Source organism: Anthonomus grandis, chromosome 7, assembly GCF_022605725.1.
Source record: "Anthonomus grandis grandis chromosome 7, icAntGran1.3, whole genome shotgun sequence".
NCBI lineage: Eukaryota > Metazoa > Arthropoda > Insecta > Coleoptera > Curculionidae > Anthonomus > Anthonomus grandis.
In genome coordinates this window covers 17,496,761-17,519,502 of record NC_065552.1, presented here as the reverse complement: position 1 = coordinate 17,519,502, position 22,742 = coordinate 17,496,761, and the positions used below count along the sequence as shown (strand labels likewise).

Here is a 22,742-nt window from a genome sequence, read left to right as displayed (position 1 = left end):
CCATTTTGAAGTTTTGTCTTGGAAGGAGGATCTTCATGGAGTCTAGTGATAGCATTCATTTTTTTTTAAAGGTACTTGATATGTTTGGTGTAACGTTGTCAATTTTACAATACGCAAAGGCTTGGAGCATACTACGATGTTCCACTGTATCATAAGTTTTTTCGTAGTCCACAAAACCAAGCACTAAAAATTTATTGTGCTTTATGCATTTTTCAATATGAATCTTCACTTTGTGGAGATGATCATTGTAGCCATAGTACTTACGCAATTCTACTTGTTTGTTTGATTGATAGAGCTTAAATTTCTTTGTTAGCCTTTTAGTAATGATTCTAATAAAGTGTTTATAAATCTACATAATTAAGCTGATGAACTCTAGCCAGTTTTGGCCAATTGACGAGAGCTCTAGTTTTGTATTTGGGCTATAAAACTTTTCTTATGCAGCAATATTATGATGGCCTTATCCTATTGTTCAGGCCTTGTAGTAATTGTTAGACAAAAATCGTATGATTGGCACAGGTCTAGTTTGCATTCATTTACCGCTACCTTCGATGCCGCTGTAATAATGGTTTTTATTTTTTTATAAAAAAATTTAGATTTTTATAAAAAAACTTTTAGAAATAAAGAGTTCAAATTTTTTTTTTAAAGTAAAACCAGTGGCGTAGTTTTCTCTTTTAAAAAAATATTTAGCTCAAAGCCCGCCTGAATGCGATGAATTCGAATTAAATCAAACTGAGATTAATGATGATGCGAAGTTAATGCTTGCCCAGAGTTCGTCATGTAGATAACTTTGAAGAGGATATAGTTCATACTGCTTAAAACTAAAATATTTTTAAAATTTTCTTTGAACATTCTCTACGGCATAACAATGAACATTAACATGAATGAACATATAACCTGGGGACCATAAAACGACTGCAAGAAGACCAGCAAGATCAGTGTCAATATGTTGATATGAGATTTTTTTATTAAGTATATAATGAATCCAAACATTTTTAAAGCCTCAGATGTGATTGAGTTATAGTGTGGTATAAAAGACAACTTACTATCAAACAGAAGACCTAAAATCCCTGAATTTATCTGAACGAATAATGTGGTACTAGGTTTAAGTTATAGTCATAGAGGATTTTTTTAGAAGACGACATTACAATAGAAGTTATTTATATTACACAAATTATTAATTTAAGATTTATATTTGATTAAATAGTCAAACAATCATTCAATAAGTGTAATTACGTATGTCTTAGATTACATGGGTAAATGATTCTCAATGCTTCGTTAAAAAGCGCGGTTGCCATGTCTCTGCTGAAACTTTCAAGAATTTTTTCTCTGAGTATATAAATAGAGTGAAGGTGACTGTTATCACATTAGAACAAAAGGAATTAAAAAAAAACTCAAAATAGTAAAACTTTTTTAAAATATATAATTTAAAATAGTTTGAAAGAAAAGAGTGTTTTTTAAAACAAAAACAATGGCTTGTGACAGATGTACTTTTACAATGAGGGAGTTTTTAGTGATGGGCTCCAATCGCTGAAAGCTGGTGGATTTTCTAATGAACCATGGTGTTAAAAGGATCTACCAATTGTTACACCTGAACTAACAACTGGTTGGGTTGGGTTGGGTTAAGTTGCCTTGGGATGGGATGAGATGATACTTTTTTATACGAATAGATGTTTTTTTATACCAATGATCTCAAAATGTTAAAAAATATAAAGGCTATAAACCTTTGCATAAGGGAAGAATTTTTCGGCGCTGGGTATAAGCTTGTGTACAAATAATGAAACCCGTTCACTATTATAATGTGAAAACACTGTTATCATTTTAGCCTTTCGTGTTTTCTCTTTTTATATAGGATACACGTTTAAGACGTGTTTGTTTCTTATTACTCACGTTGAGCTGTAGCGTAATAATTACATTTATTGTAGAAACTATACACAGTTTGGCAACTGCGAGTTCATATGTCAAAAGTTTGACAATATTAATTATTATCAATGGCAACATCAAATAGTCTAGATTAGACTTCTGTTTTAACATGTTTTAAGTCGATAAGTTCCATAATCCGATTGTGGCAAAAGTCGGTTGGGATTTAATTAGACGCCCTTGTAAATATACTTCAATAAAATAGTTTTTCAAAATTTAAACAAATTTAATCTAGATAGCCCTTTTTTCTATATAAAGATAATTCTCAGTATTTTGCTTATTTGTATGCCAATATGGCAATATTGTCCTAGAACAGTGAATAAGCAGAAAACAAGTTTATATTGTTGGGTAGTTCTTGCATTTGTTTGAAAAAATGTGCGGAATACTTTGTTATTTTAGGGTTTTTTTGACCTTTATTTTCTTCAAAAACACCCTGTAGCTGTTTTTTGTGTTTAGGTTTTCAGTGCAGATTCTGTTTTACTCTATTTTATAGCTTCTTTATCTCATTTAGCACCCCCATTCACTCCCGGGTCCCGTAAGTTTCTAGGGTAAAAAAATCCACAAAAAACACTTTTTTTAAAGCAGTGCCGACAGTTTTCTGTTCTGTAAAGACTAATAAAATGAAAAAAATTAATGGCCTGAATTGTCCTAGTTTTCAGTCAGCGTCACATGGAGGCTCATCAAGACAAGCTGGACGATCTTTTGTGTTGTTCGAATGTGGTGCTTATAACCGCTGATAATAGTGTTAATGGTGTGAATACACCACAGTCCTGGAATTGGAAATCAGTCTGGCGTCACAGATAGTACATCATGTAACTCCAAACCATCACACTCTTAAGGGAGTGAGAAGGTTAACAAGTGCTATTCAAAGAAATAATGAGAAGAGAAAACGAAAAAAGAAAACCCTTAAACAATTTTTTACTGATAATAAAAAACTCAGTATCATCATACCGGTGCCTCACCTCGCTAAATTTCCTTTTTTTATTGAAGCTTAAGAATCCTGTTACGAATTTACCAAATCATGGCTTTATAAGTTAAAAGAGGTTCCAAAAAATCAATTATTGCAAGGGCGAGTGTAAAATTTACGTGTGCTCCTACCAATACACGGAAACCAGTGAATGGCAAGATTGAAAATAAAAATCGATACGGATCCTAGATAAGTGAAAAATTATACCCCCTCTATACACAAAGCAGACAAATATCAAGTCAGATACTCATGGACAATGGAAGCAAGGAGAGCAGACTCCCATAAATCAAGAAATTCGCGTTGTGATACTAACGCCGTCATTTATATATTTGAGATGAGCAATAAAAATGCATTTAGGTTATATATATCATTAGAAAATGTTAGTTTATTTAACTGATAATTGAAATTACTCAATTCTGCATAGTAGTATATATCGTATTTGTATATAAATATTATGTTATAGAACTAAACAAACTAGTTTTACAAATTTGAAAATGAAAAGACTGTTTACATATACAATTATTATTTTATATTATGCATTCTTAAATAAAAAATAAATACTCCCATTTCCTGCAAATAAAACTAATAACTGTTCATTCAAACTTAATGATCAGTTATTACAAAGCGAACAGGCTCATTATTATTTTATATCTGATGACACTGAATATTAAAGCCAGGGAATACTATAGTTGAAAGTCAATAAAATTCTAACAGAACTTCGGATTTAATGTTATTTCTAATTTTTGTAATTTATTATTGATGGGCAAAGTTGACATTAGCCTTCGAAATAATTGAGGAGTCAACATAATGAATTTTCTCGATGCCCCTTCTCTCAATTGTAACGAGTTTAGTTTCTGTTATAGTTGGATTTTGTTTCGTGAAAACTTAGAACAAATCAAGCAGTTATTTAGATTATATATATTTAATAGTGTAAAATTATACAGAATTAAATAAATTTTGTTGACAAACTATATTTAGAAAGTTTTAAATCAGGTAAGAAATTATAAGTAAAACTTAAATGGATTTTTCACGTGCACCTCAAAAATGCCTTTTACCAAAACAGACTATCAAATCAGAAATATTTTATTTAATTTTCAGTTTTAATCTTCTTTTAAAAATTAATGAACATTTTCGTTAAGAAGGTAAAAGTTGCTTTATCGTAATATAATTATATTATATTGAAAACATACCTTTATAAGCAAAATTTTGTGTTTAATTTTAAAAATTAAGTTTGATTTTAGGCTATGCCATGGAGTTTCCAATATTATAATATAATAGTACAAGGTACTTCTACCCTGCTTACAATGGTATAATATATTAGTTGATTTTAGAAAAATGTTAGATGTGCCTATTCTAAATTTTAATATTTTTTATTTATAATTTTTAACAAATTTTCGTTCAGGGTTCAATTTCGTTCATTCTTAGAAAATAGATTAAAGCGCAGTTCAACGCTTTATTTTTTGCTTCTATGAGATTTTGAATTAAGCGGAAGGCAAGAGATGTTCAATCTTTTGAGGATTGTTGTTTTTTAAAATTAATAAGCTTGAAGTTTGTGGCATAAGATGGAATATTTTTTGTCAAAATTTAATATAAATCTTAAACCGATGGAATTTTGAAATTTTAATGTAGACACATACTAATGATTATTTAATCTTCTTGAGTGGAAATTGAAGACCACAGGCAACACGTATTGGCAAATATGTGATGAAAAATGCATAGGGGCTTTAAATATATACAGGGTGCCCCCGATTAGGTTTGCACCATTGGTATCTTTGTTAATATTTAAGATACAGGGTATCGGTATCGATACAAGATATCGGTAAGCAGACAAGTATGATTTTTTTTTGCTGAATAAAGTGGTGAATGCAGAAAAAACATTGAAAATCGGTTTTTTGAAAAAATGTGCAAAATGTGATTTTGTAAAAAGAACCCTATGTATATTTTTATATAAATCAAAATCAAATAATTTTTTTAATAAAAAAGAAGCTTATTTACACTAATATCCTAAACCTAAAGATAGAAAAGTATCGCTATTAATAATTTTTCCAAATGTAGGCACGTTGGCTTTGAACTTTTGAACCAGAGATTCCAGGCTCGTAAATTCTCAAACCTTAGAAAAACAAAATAATTTATACTAAGACAGGATGTTTAAATTTATATTTTGGCATTATTTGAAGCTCATATGAAACACTTAATTGGAGATTTAGCAAGAGCTTACGGTGTGAGCTTAGTAATAATATGTGGGGTCTTTAAGAGACACAAATTTACGCCATATAAGTATAAAAGTTATTACCTGGCGATAACGATAGAACACTTGCTTTTTGTAATTGGTTACGTAATATTATGAAGCAAATGACAATATTTTTAACTGTATAATTTAGAGCAATGAAGCAAATTTTTGAAATAAAGGGATATTTAACCATAAAGATGTACACTATTGGTCCTAAAAAAATCTTTTCTTTACTGATCCTAAAAATCCTCAAAATAATTTTAGTATAAATATTTGGTGGAGCTTAATAGGAAGCCAAATGATAGGACCTGTGTTTTATGATGGCAATTTGACCGGAAGGAGATACGTTGACCTCATTATATCTAGAGATTATTTGAATAATGTTTACTTGGAGTGATAGCAATAAATCTATTTCCTACAGGGTAGAGAACTTCTTCATAAAGTAAATGATGTAAGAATATTACTTAATAGATTGTTTATCGGTAAAAATGGATTGCAACACGTGATTCGATTCGTTGCCACGAGATCACTAGACCTAACCCGTCTCGACTTTAATTTTTATGGTTACATAAAGAATAAAGTATGTCAAAAATATAAAATCATTGATGAACCTTAAACACATATTAGACAAATATTTGTATCAATAAATGGAAAATCAATCTTAAAAGTTACAAAACCCGTGCTTAAGTGTGCTCAGAAATGTATTAAAAAAGCTATGTTTTTGCTCATTTAGTGTAAATTAAGTTGGTTTACTTGAGGTTGTTTTTCTATTTTTCGGTTAAAGGTAGTAGTGTAAATAAACTTGGTTACTAAAAAAAATTTTATTTGCTTTACTTAAAGATATACATAGGATCAACATTTAACAAATGACATTTTTAAAATTTTTTTCGCAAACACAATGTTCAATTTTTTTTCTGTTTTTACTTTTTATATCAATAGAAAAAAATCCTAGTAGTTTGCTAATCTAACCGACCCTGTATCTTAAATATTAGAGATACGAATAGTGCTGACTTAATTGGAGGTACCATGTACACTTTATTATGAGGTATACTTGATGTTTACAGTATAGATATGCCATTGACTTGTTTTATATTTTTTATTATGTTTTGAAAGAGTATTTTGACCCATTCATAATACTCAAAATACTCTGGACATTTCGAACAGTGTAAAAGTCTCAAATAGTCAAATAGTGTAATTTCAAATAATGGCGTAAAAGATTTAAGTAATAAAATACAATAAAAAATTTTTTCCGTGATTAATTGAATAAAAAATTACACTTTTTACGTCATCCATTAGGCATTTATTTCATTTTAAATATAATACAAAAATTATTTTGCTTCTATCAGTGCAGGATGTTGGGCTCTATACCTTACTTCACTACCAATTACCCTTTGAAGCTGCCACAAGTTGGCGATTTTCTTGTTGACTGCCTTGGTGACATGCTTACCCTACGTTAGCTTGCTGTCCAGGTACACGCCTATGACCTCTTGCCTCATGTACAGAGGTGTTTGGTACATTAATGGCGGTGTTAGTCGTGCAAATTGATTTCTCCTTTTCGTAAGAAGTATGAGCTCTGTTTTGACAGGATTGACAGAGAGGCCCGTTTTCACGCACCACTTTTGGATGATCCTGCGGTGATCCTCCAGAACTGCTGCCATTGATACCGCTATCAGTCACTATTCCTCCAGCCAATCCCTAATCAGGCTCCTGATGGTTCTCGATCAGATCCGCACCGGTGTTGGCCTCTCCTAGGAAGTGAGTCTCGAGAATATATTTTAGTGTTTTCTGTGAAGCGCTTGTTCAGCTATCTCCTACCTTTATATAGCGTATTTTACGTCTCCTATCTGAGCTGAGAAGTTTGACCAGGCGGAATCAGACATCGTTTCCAGTTCATTACCTTTGCCAGCTAGCTAATTTCTTTCTTCTCACATTTATGTTAAAGCGCTTTTTTACCTCTTTAAAATCATTCGAAGCCTCTTGAGATCGTCCTCGAAGTGCTCGGAAGTGGGCTCTGCTAGACTCCATTTTGAGTTTATCGAGAACCTCGTTTCACTACAGGACCTTGCGGGCACCTTTTTTTCTAAGAGGAAATGCTACCTCAAAGGATTGATTAAGTAGCAGACCTAGATCATTTACCTATGTCTCTAAGTCTTCTCTGGTTAGTATCGGGACGCCTTAGATACTTCTGCCAGGCCTTCTATATAGTTGGTTCGATCCGTAGTCCTTGGATTTCTTTTAAACGGTGCAATCATCTCGCTTGTTGTAATATCAATCACATGCCCTTCGGCTGCAATTCACAAACGTATTTTCCGCGCCCTTGTTCGAGGCATCAAGGTTTTCTGAAATAAGATAGTCAAGAAGCATAATACGTCGCCCATTTTCATTGGTACCACCGCATGCCATATTATGCGCGTTCGCATTATACCCGACAATTGTTGAAGACCAAACCTCTTAATTTCTCTAAAGAACTAAACCCGCTGTTAAATAAAATAGGAGAAGCGATTTGTATAAGGTTTATGTATTTTCGATCAACCTATATACACGTTATACAAATTTCTTCATGTATTTTATTAGATCCCTGGTAACGTCATACGGGATATATAAACTTTAACAATTAACTTGTACTTACACCTACCGACACAATATTCTAGAACGACCGCTGTGACATTATTGGAACCGATCTGGGTTAGCGGAATAACCTGCAGCTCCTTGGATGCCAATAAACAAATCTTAGGTAAAAAGCAGCAAGGTTCCTGAATTAGTAAAAATTCTCTTTTCTTGCCAACCATGATACAAACTAGTTCAGCGGTAGTGGCGTGATTTTGTTATAAATTAAATTGACTTTTCCGAATCTGCTCCATTTATTTCAAGATTTTGGTGGAGCGAAGAGATTATTTCCTATTGTTGGTAGGGCCGACCAGATCTACCGGAATTTGACGGGGCCGCAGCCAAGCCAGCTCCCTTCTATTGGACATCCTGATTCCTTTTAGAGTAATCAGCCGGTAGAAGAGGTGCCACCCAGCTAGTTGCAGCTTCTCTTTCTCGGATCGGCTAATCCTTAAAAAAGGTGCCTTGTCCTTAATCCTTGAAAGCTCATAGTCCAGCTTCCCGGTTCTCCTTGTTGTCCAAGGTATTGCCACCTCCTGACGTTAAGGCGTTATATAATGTTTTGAGGTAGAGGAATTCTACGGTCTCTTAGATCTCTGGTCTTTCCTGGCTCCTGAGGACGAAGGCTACCTCTACTGGCCAGGGTGTCTGCTGATCCCTGTTTGACCTGATCACTACCTTCAGGTGCGCCCTTGATGCAGCGGATTTGTAGCTGCTGGATGTTTCCGTTTCGGGCTTTTACGTAGATAGCTGGCCTGTACTGTCTCTCCTTTTTAGGGGAGACTTGCTAGAGCCATCTTTCGGTTGACCCACCCGTTTTGGCCGCTTGTTAAGAGCGAAGCTCTTATATGTGCTCGTGAAGAATTGACAGATTTTAGGACTCGCGTCACATAAACGTTAATAACTTTGCTTCTATGGCGAATTTTGTTTTCTGGTTTTCACCGTTTTATGTGGGAAGGTTAAGGCTACGTGACGATGTAATTTATTTTGGCCATGCTATCGCGAAGGGGCGGGCGTGGCAAAAAACAAAAAAGCTTTTTTTCGTGAAAACAGTCGGTGCAGCAACTTGTGGAAAACTGACTGAGCCGAATTTTCTGAAACTCATTGACGTTAAAGGCCTTTATGCAAAGCAACTTCCAAAGGGCGCTTTTTAAGATAAACCCATTAGAAGTTGGATTTTTCTGTGAATGAATTTTGAACTTTTTGCGCGGTACCTCGCGGACCTTAACGGTTGTGGGGCCTAAACGGTAATGTTTCCGATAATGCGAATAAAACAGCCCGTTTCTACGTAAATATAGCTTTCTTTTTTATAAAAACTATTTTTTTCCAAAATAAACTCCTTCCGAGATAAACGAGCTTAAACTTAAATTTTTTTTTTTCGAAAAAAAAAAAGCTAATTTTTTGAGAAATAATTTTTTTTCTACTCCTAAAAAATTTTTTTAGTTTTTTTTGCTAACACCGTTTGAAAGCTTAATCCTTTAGGATTAAATAGAAGTATTATTCATGACGCCACGTATTATACAGGGTGAGCTGTGTTAACAAATATACACCCTTTTTTGACCGTTTTTTTTCTACTTTTCTTAATAACTCTTTATTGGCAGCACGTAGAGACTTCAAACTTTCAGCGTTTTAGGAACTTTTTAAATCCTATTTTTCGACGTACTCTACAACCTTCTACGTAGAGTATTTTTTGCTCCACACCTTTTTTTAACTTTGACGCTTTATACCGGCATACCGTTTTTCTTTAAATGTTTTTATTTTTCCGCAACGCGCTGTTATTTAAGGAATAAGATAAGATAAATTACTAGGATAAATAAAATGAATATAAATATTAATAAATGTATATTTGAAATATACAGAGGCTATTGATATTACGGAACATTTACAAGAAAGATAATATTTATAATACCTAATAATAAAAGCAGCAAGGTTAGGACAAGGTATAAATAGGTACCTGGAAAAATAATAATAGTAATAATAGTCTTATTTTAGTTAGGGTTCTTTTAGTGGGGGTTGCTAAATTAGTAATAAATTTATATTAATAATTTATTTTAACGAAATTTAGAAAAAAAAGACATTGATGCGGTGTTAAAAAAAGGTGTATTTTTTGTATTATTTTACTATATTACTGATATCACGGCTTGTATAGCTTCAATTCAATAAGTTGATAAATTTTTTATTCGTTTTTTTTCCTTTAAATTTTTTTTATTTTTTTATAATTGCCTTTTAAAATATTAATTAAAAAAAAAAAACAAGAAACAAACCACTTTTTCCTATCCTAATACATTGCTTCTTATGGGACCTGATCTTTCTCTTTAGATTGTGACATTAGTATGAATCGTGGAAAAATTTGTCATAAAGCTTTTTTACTAGTTTTTGAATGGTCTTTAACCACAAAAAAGAAATTTCAAAAACCTCGGATTTTGTTCGAAAATCGAAAATTGCAAAGAAATAGGGTTTCTGTTCATTTTAGAGTCAAATCGGTAATAATCTTTTTTATTGGTACTCTGAAGTAGTACAAGATAGAAAAATAAAAAAATTGAAATTTTTTCATAAGGCTCGTGATAATTCGATATTTTTGTTTTATAGTTTTTTCCAATTTTCTTCGATTCTATGATAGCTAGAACCGATTCGTTTTGACATACGGATACCTCGTAATATTCCTGAGGACTTTTGATTTAAACAAAAAGTTCTCAGACTTACAGTTAATTCAGAAAAAAATAAAAATCATTTTTTCGAGATTTTTCGTGGGTATACCCCTTCATATTTTCGACCAAAAAAAAATTTTTTTTTATGAGTTTTTTTACTCGAAATTGTTAGTTTAGGGCTTACTTTAAAATTTGCCAATAATCATCTTAGGAAAAAAAATTGTACGGTGAAAAAAAACCAGTTTTCTTTTGATTTTTCCTCATTTTTACTAATATCTCGGCTTCTATAGCTTCGATTCAATTCGTGGATGGTTTCTTTTATTTCTTATTCTCCTCCTCTCAATTCTTTTTATATCTTATTACTCTTGGCTTTTAAAAATAAATTTGAAAAATAAAAAAAATCGACATAAAAACCCGGTTGTCTTATCCCAATACCCTAATAAATGGGATCCTCTTTTTCCTTTATCTTGTGGCACGTATAAATTGTGGAAAATTGACTTATTAAACTTTTCTACTAAGTTTTGAATGGCCTTTAAGGCAAAAAAATTAATTTTGAATTTGGAGCATAATTTAAAAACGTAAATGAAATTACTTTGGAAACAGCGATTATCTGCATACTATGGTGAATACGCCATAACGTTCGCTAGTACAACAGTGTATTAATTGAGGACTCTGTTTTAGCGTATTTACCTTAGATGCCACTAGTGTATTATAATAAAATAAGAAGGTATTAATATAATATTGAATATTGGTTATATTTATGCGAGTTACTTGAGAGCGGAGCGTATTGTAACACATCATGGTTCTTTGAAAACATGATACTCAGAAATAAGTAAGTAATATTTCAATGAAATTTATTTCTGATTATAATATATAATAAGACCTTCCCTTTTCTCTCTGTATTTACTATAGATGGTAATTTTTTCGAAGTACTAAAAAAAGAAAAAGTTGGGTAGAGCACCATGCTGAAGCTAAGGTTTGAACTCAGAGCCTTATGAGGATACGGTAGGTCTCTTCCCCACTGCGTGTTTAGGGCACCTCTTGAATTTTTGTGGAGATTTTTTTTTGAGGTACTGACAAACATTTTAAAAATTTCTACTGGTCCCCGACCAAAGTAGACGCGAAGCGTCTACTTGTTTATCCTTTCCGGTGGTGTTTCTTTGTCCTTCCAAGGGCACTTGCTGATCACGGTGGACTGCCCTTGAAGTGTCTCATAGGCGGACTGTCTTGCAGCGGCGGGCTCGATTGGCAGGATGATTGGTCGCTGTTGGTGGTTACCTCTTCTAACCTCTTCCATTTATTTTCTTGGGAACAGATAAGCCAGAAGCAAACGGGTGGTTGAAAGGGCCTTCCTCTGACTGGGTTTGGGGCCCAGCCCCAAAAGCTACGTTAGGTAGAGTAACGTCTCTTCCTTTCGGAGGGGTTGAAAAAATGTTTAATTTCATTTTCAGGCCGCAAAAAATCTTAGTCGATTTGTTTGTTTTTCTAAAGTTATTACAATTTCAATAGGACTAGCAGCAGAGCTATTTTAAGCTGTGTAGGTAACCTCTATTCAAAAATTGACATATGAAAACTTTAAGGACATGTATGTATTTTTATTAAAAATATATTTATCAGAATATAGATTAAGTAGCAATACTGTAAATTTAAACTATTATTTAAAGGCTATATTGAAGAATCTGGTTCTTTCGTGAGCAATATCTTTTAAAGCTGACTGTAATATTATAAATTATGAGACAGTTTTACCACTAACCAAAACTCTTTATTTTTAATTTCGACACGTGTTTCGCTAATGATGTTAGCTATTTTGGAAATTAAAACTTAGTTTTAATCTTCTCCCGAAGATGCTAATCGTTAGCGATCGTTAGCAAAACACGTGTAGAGATTAAAAATAAATAGTTTTGGTTAGTGGTAAAACTGTCTTGTGATTTGAGCATCACGCCAAAGGTTCCAACCATAGGACTATGTATTATTATAGTTTATAATTGTCATTAAGCTTATATTCATCATATTGATAGGTTCTTTTATAAACAGTAAACAGCAATAATTTAACAGCAGATTTCATTAAAAAAAAAAGACTTGAAGCTAAACTTTTACGCAGTTTTGCTTAAAGAATGTATACATCAAAAATCTCTCTACGATTGACCCTTTTCGGGAAACATTTAACGTTTTTTATGCACTCAAAAAAATTACATGCATAAACTACTTAAATTACTTTATTACACTTCGAATGAATAATAAAATACAAAAGATAAAAAATATGGATATTTACTAATAAATAATCTATCTGACCTCCATTTGTTTCAATATATTTTAAAATTCTTCCACTGATTCGATGATTCTTAAAAGATAATTGCTCATTTTGGAATGACTTAGCAGCAGTTAATATTTTTACCAATAATTTTATGTATATAAAAAGCTAATGGGTTAAAGCTTGGACTTCATGCGGGCCAAGATCTTCGATTTTCACGTAATACGAAATAAGTAACAATGATTAACAGAACTATCGATAAGAATGCATTAAAAGGTACCAGATAACGTTACTAAATCTATGAGTTTGAATTTTTTTACAAATCTTTTAACCTGAAGTAGGAAAATAAAATTTGATCTTGAGCGCATTGAAAACCTTAAATGTAAATATCTCGAAAATTGTGATTCGCAGTGAGGTTTTCAAAGTATAGCTTATTTAAGCTTTTTTAAACTGACCAATACATATTATTTTAAATAAAAAATTAAATTATGCCACGCCTAAAAAAGTTACGGAGTTTAAAAAAATGTTGAAAAAAATGTTGGTGGTGGCAATTTCTATGACATAATATTTTTTAGGTATTTTTAAGGTAACCTTGTTTATTAAGTTAATTTTAAGATTTGCTATGTAAAAAATCTATTATCTAAATGTTATTAAAAACGAATAGTAAATGCTGAATTTATGGCTAAAATTATCAACATTCAGAAAAGTAAAATACATTAATATTAATTAATATTAGTTAATTTAATTTTTTTAAGACAATCTGCGGTTAGCTTATTTACCATTATTTATGAAACACCTTATACATTAGTGAAGGTATTTTATTACTTTTTAGGAGAAAGAAATATGATTTTTTTTTTATTTTAGGAATTTTATTATACTGAAGAGTAAACTTTAGATAAAGAAAATTAAATAATGGCTGCTTCTCAAAAGTTACTCTATAGTTCTGTGGTGGTTATTATCATTGGCGTTTTTACAAAGCTGTGGCTGTTTGGAGCTATTGTAAGATTTGGAATTAAGGATGTAAGTATTGTGTTCATAATAAAATATAACTCAGCATACTGTTATAGGTATAATAAGTGATATTGGAATACAGTTTTAAAGTTTAACTAGTAACATTACAAAAAACTTAATCGCCTTAATCTAAACTTACAGATTATGGCTGCCAAACTAAATAATTCAATTTTCAAATGATAAAGAAATAGATTCATGAAGATATTGAAACTCTAGGATAGTCTAAAGAATAATTTCCTAACTTGTTCTTCTAACTTTTAATCAGTAAATTTTTTAATCTCTGCAAACCTTTTCTCAATGACTGTCAAAATTTATATTAACATAACTTCCTCTTCCTAATTTTACTTCTCTAGTAGCTTTTTGTTTGGTAGCTTTATGTTTTAAAATAATTGGTTGAATTCAACATTTTTATTTAAACTGTATAATTTTTTTTAGCAAGTGTCCTTAAAAAAAAGTAACGAAGTTAGAGCAGTTTACCTTAAACTTCCATTTCCACTAAACTTTAAGCTTTATTTTTTTAATGTTACAAACCCACAAGAAATCCAAAATGGCGAAAAACCAATAGTCAATGAAGTAGGACCATATTGGTATGAGTATGTATTTTTTTCTAATCTATCTATTTGTAAAAAAAAATCCGTATATAATATACCCGGTATATAATATATATAGAAAAAAGGAAACACTTAATAAAAAAATTGTATACAAAGAAATTGTTATAAGAGCTTCTTTTGACATATTTAGTTGTTTTTCATCACTTCCTGTTTAACCGGAAGTGACAATAACTTTATTATTTCAAATAAAACACTTGGTATATTATTACGTATTTTGATAGAAATTAATATTCTGAGAACAATGATCCTACATTTGCTACTTTTTGTTTTTTGTTCGAAGAAAAAAAAAATTCTAAAATAAGGTGCCATGAATGCATCAAAAGTTTTAATTTTTAATGAAGTAATCACAGAAAAATTGATTTCATTGCATCTTAAATCTTTTACACGCCTATTTAAAATGTACAAACTAAAAATTTTGGCATTTACTTTATTTTGTTCAAGACATCAACAATGTTCTTTACAAAATACAAATGCCGCAGGAGTTTGTTACCACCTGTCATTTACTTTAACCTGTCTTATTATGGAAACTCTAAAGACGCTGAGTTATGGCATTCATGTCCCCATCATTTTAACGGCCGAAAGAGTGGGTACGGCGTAACCTGTGAAGTGCAGCAAGATCTGTTTACTGCTTCATATGGGTATGCCCTAGAGCATTATGTGGCCAAGGATTTAGAATAAATCTAAAGAAGAAGCTGAGGTTTTTCGGTGAAAAATTAGAAACATTCTGAGAAAAGAGCTCCGTCGGTCTAAAGCCAGAGTCTGGCAAACACTCAAGATAACTAATGAAGAAACTGTTAGAATGGTTTTCTACCTAGATACCAAAGAGGCGTCACATCAGAAACTAACCTATAAGAACGTTTGGGACTACTTGCCGAAGATTTAAAAAGTCTGTCATAAAGAGAATAGGGATTTTAATGTTAATATGTCCTTAAATATTTTATCTTAAAAGGGATTTTTTTCATGCATTAATAAACCTACGAGAGAAAGTGGAACCTCCTCGACTATAATTTATTTATTTTTCAAAACGGAAAATATTTAAAATCAAATAATTTTTTTAATGTCTTTTGTCATACAATAACTGATCACTACTATTGGCTTAAGCATTGAAAAAACACCATAAACATAAAGCTCGAACAAAAAAGGAATTAACCATGAAAAATTATCTACTTTGTTAAAGACAGAATTTTGGAAAGAGATATATGAATCGGGTGACTTTGAAACAATATATAAAGTATTTATTAAAAAGTTTTTGTCCATAATGGATCAGTTCACGTTTACAAAATATTACAATAGTGAAACTCGAAAAAGAAAGTCGTGGGATTCGAGTATCTTAAACTCTATAAACCATAGGGATTATCTTAAAAAGCAGCTTCTTAAAAACTACTTTCCAGAGTTAGCAAACAAATATAAAAATATAAAAATTTTTTAAATAAACTAATTAACTCAACTAAAAATATATTTTACAAAAAAACAAAATCAATGAATGCAAAAAAAATTATAAAAAACTTTGTAAAACCGTAAATAAGGAAACTGAATCGGACAAGAAAAATCAATCTTCTAAACGCTTTTGTATTTTTCATGACGATAGTTACATGGAAAACGAGAAAGATATAGCTAATGGTTTTAATAATTTCCTTATAAATATACGTAAAACCATACAAAATAAAATTGATACAATACGCAAAATAATTAAATACTTTTTAAGACCTATTACTAAAAACGAACTGTACTTACATATTAAATCCCTAAAAGCTACATCTTCCCTTGGAAGATGGTATAACGGTTACATTAATTCCAAATAATCACAGATTTCTCGTGAAACCTTTATATTTAATAAAGCTTTCTTTTTAACCGTATATATTTAGTAAGTGCTTGGAATCAAGCGTAATTCTAGATACTTGGAAAATATCTATAGTTACCCCAATCTTTAAGGCAGGAGACAAAAATCAATCCATCAACTACAGACCTATTTCAGTGATAAATAATTTTTCTAAATTGTTTGAAAAGGGCGTTAATTTTTTGGAAAAAAAATTATATTATAACCAATTTGAATTTCAAAAGAATAGATCTACGGAAGACGCTATGGTTACATTAATTAAAAATGTTTATTCCCACAATGCTAATAATAAAAAGACTCTAGCAATCTTCTTATATTTATCAAAGGCGTTTGACACGGCAGCGCACAATTTTTTTTTGAGAGGTTAGAAAAACTTGCTATAAGAGGGAGGGCACTGCTTCTAATAAAAAGTATTTAACTGGTAGGACAGAAAGTGAAAATTAACAATGTTTATAGCGAATATGTTACCATTACTACGGGGGTGCCCCAGGGTATGGTTATACTTTTTCTGGCTTATATAAATGAAATGCGTAACATATTAAGAAATTGCAATGTGGTATCATAATATTATGCTGATGACACAGCTCCGTTATTTTCAGCTAACCATTGAAATGAAGTATATGATCGGCTAGAGTTGGAGTTGAACAAAATTTTCCATTGGCTAGGTTTAAGTGAACTGAGTTTAAATTTTGAAAAATCTGATTTTATTGCTTTTTCCCCCACAAATGCAGATCAACCGAAAGATGAATATTTAATACTCCATACGTCAGCTTGTAGTAAAATCAAAAACTGTAACTGTGTCTTAACTATTAATAAAGTCAATAAAATAAAATAAAATATTTGGGTATAATTATAGATAAAAATTTAAAATGGAATGAACGTGCTATCTTTTTGACCTCTAAAATTAGAAAATTATGTTACAAATTTACTCAGCTTAAAGATATATTTAATCGAAAATGTATGCTTTTATTGTACAATTCATTAATTTAATCAATATGGGATTGTTGTTTGGGAAGGCTCATATGATGCAAATCTGAAAGTTCTCAATCAACTTGTCAAAATAGTATTATAAAAATTTTATCGAAGAAACCTCGTAGATACTCTACATTGTTATTATATGAAAAGTTAAATGCCCTTAATAATAGAAATTTGTGTATTGTATCTTGTTTGTTGTTTTTTTTAAATAACTAACAGTTTTTCCCTCGTGTCACATAGTTACTCCACAAGAATGAATTTGAAAGAAAATCTTTGCATACCCAAGTTTAGTAATCCATTTTGCTATAGATTTATTACATGTTTTCTGCCTAAAGTATATAATATGCTGCCATTTTCTATTAAAAAGCTAGTTATGAAAGGTGATTCCAAGACTAGAACACCAATAAAATTATTCATTTTAGTGGTCAAAGTCATTCTGCAAAACAAGACAACATTTGTAATTTTTTTTTGTATTTGAATCTCAACATGTTTTATATTTTTGTTTTTTTAATATTACATTATTTAATGTCCACTTTTTCGTTTCTCTGTTGGCTCCTCTGTCGTCTGGCTAACTTTGTGCATCCTGCCATGCGCGTCATTTCGTAAACAAAGAGGTGCACACAAATTGATTATCAATTTAGGCTCGACCACTCTCCTCAAAACAAAAAATAAGTAGGTATATAGGTACTTATTTAGATTTATTAGCTTTACTTATTGGGCAAAATATGATTTGATTTGAATTCCCAAACTTGCATGCGGATTCGATATCTTAAACTGAATCATGATTCGCAGTACATCAGCGTTCAATTTCTGGTGTGCTATTAAAGTCCTCATTGTCGGTTTCTGGAGAAAAGCGCGGATTGTTATTTCTATGAGAGATCCTGTTGAAAGAGGGGGACGTTAAGCCGATATTGACATTTTTGGGATCTTTTACGGATAAAATGAGCTTAGAAATTGGCAATTGGGTCGCGAATACCAGTTAGTCTTTTTCATTCTGGAATCATCGCAGTAATACAAGCGAGCAACCCAAGCGGACGACGTCTCTGGAAAGTGAATGGTAGTATGTTGAAGCAAATCTTCTGGAACCTTGATCAGGCGAGTATATAAGGAGGCCAGTCGGCGCGGGCGCCAGGAGGTCAGTTGAAGCGCGATTTTTAAGTCGAGATAAGTGTTAAGTAAGTGATAAGTAACTAAATACAGCTTAAGAAAATATTTTTATGCATCATGTGTTTTAATTCATACCTAGCGAACCGATAAAAACGCTACAATATACTAAAACAGATGTTGTATGTCAAAACACTTTTCACAACTAGTAGATTAGGTTATTTGAATAAAGAGAATATAAAAATATGCGATTTCTAATAAAGAAATACTGATTAAAAGTAATAAATATTAAAGCCATATATTTTTTTAACGATCTCTTCATAAAAAACAGGCTGGATATAATATCCGTAATAAATTAAATAACAAAAGATTAAGAATAAATAGATTAATAATTTGAAAATGTTTATTCTGGTGTTGTCTCTATAAAACTAAATTAGAATACTTAAGACACTATATGTATAAGACCCTGCACACCGAAAAAAGTTAAAGGTATTTGAATGCGTCTATCACCTAAATATTCAACTTGGCTTTGCTATAGTTCCAGGAACTACATTAAAAATAATTTAAACATTATTCATAAAGACATAATATCCATTTGATTTAATCCTTCAACTCAAATCTTGAATGCATATTTTGAGCAAGTTATCGTGATTTATAACAACAAAAGCCATAAGTAGGACTGGAATTATTTCAGAACTTTTTTTTTTAAATTTTATTTTCCAAAAATAATAGAATGAGCATTATATGATAGGTTAATGCACTTTCTACTAATAAAACAAAAGATCATTTAAAATTTAAAAGTTACACTTATGAAAGTTAAATTATACATAAAGGTTAAAGTTTACGTACAATCCATGATAAGGTAATAAAGGAAATTAAATTTAAGTTGAAGATATAGATAAAAATATTTTTAACAATCGTATTTATTGCTTTAGCTCAGAGCTTTTTTAAGCTCTGAATGAATCTTCTAAAGTTCTTATCTCTCCTTTATTTATTCTCAATATTAAGTTAACATTCCTAATTTTGCTTTTTTAAGATCTAATTTTTTTTTGTCGAGACCTAAATTATACCAACTTAAATTATTATTATTATTATTATTATTATTATTATTATTATTATTATTATTATTATTATTATTATTATTATTATTATTATTATTATTATTCCATCTATCTCTATTAAACTATTTTAATCCAGTCTTTTTTATTTATTAAATTCACATAATTTTTATATATATTTTAGTGAATTTAAAGAAAAAGTCGACGTAGTAGATAATGAAACAGAAGATAGCCTCACGTACACACCATATGATCTATACCAATTTAATCAAAATAAATCTGGGAGCCTACGAGATGATGATTATATAACTATTATTCATCCCGTCATAGTAGTAAGTATTAAGTTACGTAAGTATTAATTTAGATAATATAAGCAATAAGCTTTCTAGAATTCCCTTTTTCCTTTTAAAACTTTAAGGCTTAAAAAAAGGAAAAATTTTAATATCGGAGTGTTCAAGGAAAGAAATTATCTTCAAGTAAATAGAGAGAGATTATATAAAAGGCAAAATAGATAAACAGGGGTTTTGCAATTGGAAAGCATTTTTGAAGACCTGTATCATTCTATTGAAGATTTTTTTAGCCTATCTAAATGAGTTTTCATTGTAATGATGACTTTGTTTTTTCTTATGAACGTCATACTGGAGTTTTTCAATTTTAACTAGCCCTTTTAATTAGCCTTTTAATAGTGTATCACACTTGCATTTCCAACATATAGCATTTTTGAAGACCTGTATCATTCTATTGAAGATTTTTTTAGCCTATCTAAATGAGTTTTCATTGTAATGATGACTTTGTTTTTTCTTATGAACGTCATACTGGAGTTTTTCAATTTTAACTAGCCCTTTTAATTAGCCTTTTAATAGTGTATCACACTTGCATTTCCAACATATAATTTTGGTACGAGCTCTGTGAGCGAAAGAGAGATAGGTACTTAATTTTTCCGGGGTGATCCTAAATACTTATTGGAAATATAAGATACCTCATTGAGAAGGTAATTTAAGGGGCTATTGGCCAATACAGCGTCGACAAGGCAAAACAAAGTTGATGATAGCTCTCTAAAGACAGAACATTGTATTTTAAATTTAAAGGTGTTATCGTATAGGGCAGAAAAAGTGGTCACAATAATGTATTAATTTAATAAATTATCTTATTATATATTTTAAAATGACGCCAAAAAAATTTAAAACGATTTTGCCAAATTTTAGTTTTTAAAAAGTATTGGGAATTTATAATAATCTATTATAAAATGAAACTATATTGCGCAACTTTTCTCTAATTATACCACCTTATATCTTTTACCGTTTCCGAGATCCCCAATTCCTTATTTTGGACATCCTTATAACCGTGATGCGGGGTCTTTAAACTAAATTTTTGTTTTTCTTTACATAGTTTTTCTAGTTTTAAGTATAGTTGTATCAATTAATAATTAAGGACTTAGAACTAAGTCTATATTGCAACTTAAAATGTGACTATTTTCTATATTTTATCGAGTGCTATTAACACCCTTACTCAAAAAACCTTTGACCTTTTGGTTTTTAATTTCAGTTAAAGTTATTTATTTTTCAATATTTTTTATCTAAAAAAGTTGTATGTTACCACACTACGCTGTACAGTTTTCCAGATATTGAATTACTTGACACTATGGCTTACTTTTTACAAAAAATTATTGACTGAAAAGTTATATTACTATAGATATTAAGTCTTGTGAATATTTCAATTGTTCTTTATATTTACGCAAAACCTATTTATATCTTAAAATTTGTCCCATATATTTTTTGTATATTAGTTTTTAGTAAATTAAGTTTTATTTAAAAACTTTGCATTCTTAAACATAGAACGAAGAAAACATAATATTTGTTGTTAAAACTATAACTTGCAAAAAACTTTTTTAGTAATTTTGTAAAAATAGCTCTGTATAAATATTTTTTTCATTTATTAATTTTTGTCTCAAAAACAAGGTTTGGTAAGTGATTAAATATTTGCTTATAAAATTTAACTTGCAAGAAAATTCAGCACGCCTCTACCCTTAAGTAAATCATCACTTTACCATTACTTGACCACCTAAATGACACCATTGTGTTGTATGTCTAAAAAATAACAATAAAAATATAATTGGCAGCATCACCCTTGTCTTAAAAAAAGAACCAACACGGCCGCGTAACCAGAATGAATCGTTTTGGGATTTGTGAATCGTTCCGCCAGCACCATTCGGTAAACGAAACGTCGGTAATCGATAATCGATCGGGTACATTTTTAAAACACAGGATTACGCATCTTCCTAAATCTTCAATCAACAATTATTATTATACAAATTGCGCTTTCTAGCTCTTTTACTAGGAACTATAGTGTAGTAACGAGATCGGACATTTAAAAAAGCTACTTATTTGGCAATTTTCAAAATTACTTCTTATCATATTTACTTTCTAATTATTAATAAATAACCAAGATACCCAAAAGTATAAGTAACTTGTACTTATAATACTAGTTATTATTTCTAGTATTAAAGAAAAAAACACATTATTAATTTAACACTACACTTGTTAATAGTAGGTATACACTCAAGTATTTTGCTAGAATTTAAGCTATTAATCATAAAAATTATTAAGCCAAAAATATATTTAAAAACATGCACTTTCCTTTTGCTGCATCATTGTTTACTTTACTGTTAGGAATTATTAATATTTTTTTCACTGTGGTACATAAGAGAGTCATCTCCTTAAAAATTTTAAACAGCAAGGAGTATCGAGTAATAGCTTGTTTAAAAAGTCTTTCGAAGTCTTTTATTTTGACGTTCGATTTTTTTAAATCGGTCGATTCGTTTTCGAGAAAATTAGAAAAATCTTTGTTTATCTTAATTTGTTCAGATAGAAAACAAAAACATGAAAATATCAGTTTTTATTTCAATAAGTGTTCAAAATGTTGCCCGTTAGGGTTTGCCAAATCTACAATTCGTTTATAATTTAAAACGGAAACTACCAACATAAACAGCAATTGCAAAGATTAGACGTGGAAAAAACTAAATAACAACCTGAATTTTTTTTCGCATTCTTTTCATCGACGCAGATATCCTGGGCGAACTGTATTTATTATTAAACCTGCTTAATTATTTATAGTTGCTAAGGAAAATAAAGAATTTATTCTGCCGTCAGTTAAATTTGTGACAGTCTTGGAATAGTAAAAATTTAACTAGTGTAAATCACTAGCCGAAAGAGTGGAAATTATTCTAATTTATGGTGCCCAAAATCAATGTGCTCGGCAAACTGCCGTCACGTTTAACGCCAGACATCAGGAGAAGATAACTTCGTATAGGTATGTTGTGGACCGTGTTACTAAGTTTACTGAAACTGGATCTGTTGCAAATAAAAAACGTAATCATCGGCGAATTTTGGATGAAGCCGCTCAAGTTGAAGTTTTGGGTAATTTTGGAATAAATCCTAATACTTCATTACGCAAAATTGTTGCTACTGGTATTTCATTAGGCTCTGTTTACACAGTTACCAAACTTCATAAATTTTATCCATTCAAA

At 30.6% G+C, this 22,742-nt stretch overlaps 1 protein-coding gene across 1 annotated transcript in view; it reads left to right on the top strand.

Annotated features, from left to right (window-relative positions):
* Positions 1 to 3,596: 3,596 nt before the first annotated feature.
* Positions 3,597 to 22,742, top strand: part of LOC126738828 (sensory neuron membrane protein 1-like) — a 36,892-nt gene continuing 17,746 nt past the window's right edge. The window contains exons 1-4 of the mRNA XM_050444279.1: positions 3,597 to 3,877; positions 13,485 to 13,640; positions 14,067 to 14,224; positions 19,401 to 19,548. Of these exons, the coding sequence (XP_050300236.1) occupies positions 13,533 to 13,640; positions 14,067 to 14,224; positions 19,401 to 19,548 (414 nt within the window). The 5' untranslated portion in view covers positions 3,597 to 3,877; positions 13,485 to 13,532. The remainder of the gene's footprint in view (positions 3,878 to 13,484; positions 13,641 to 14,066; positions 14,225 to 19,400; positions 19,549 to 22,742) is intronic.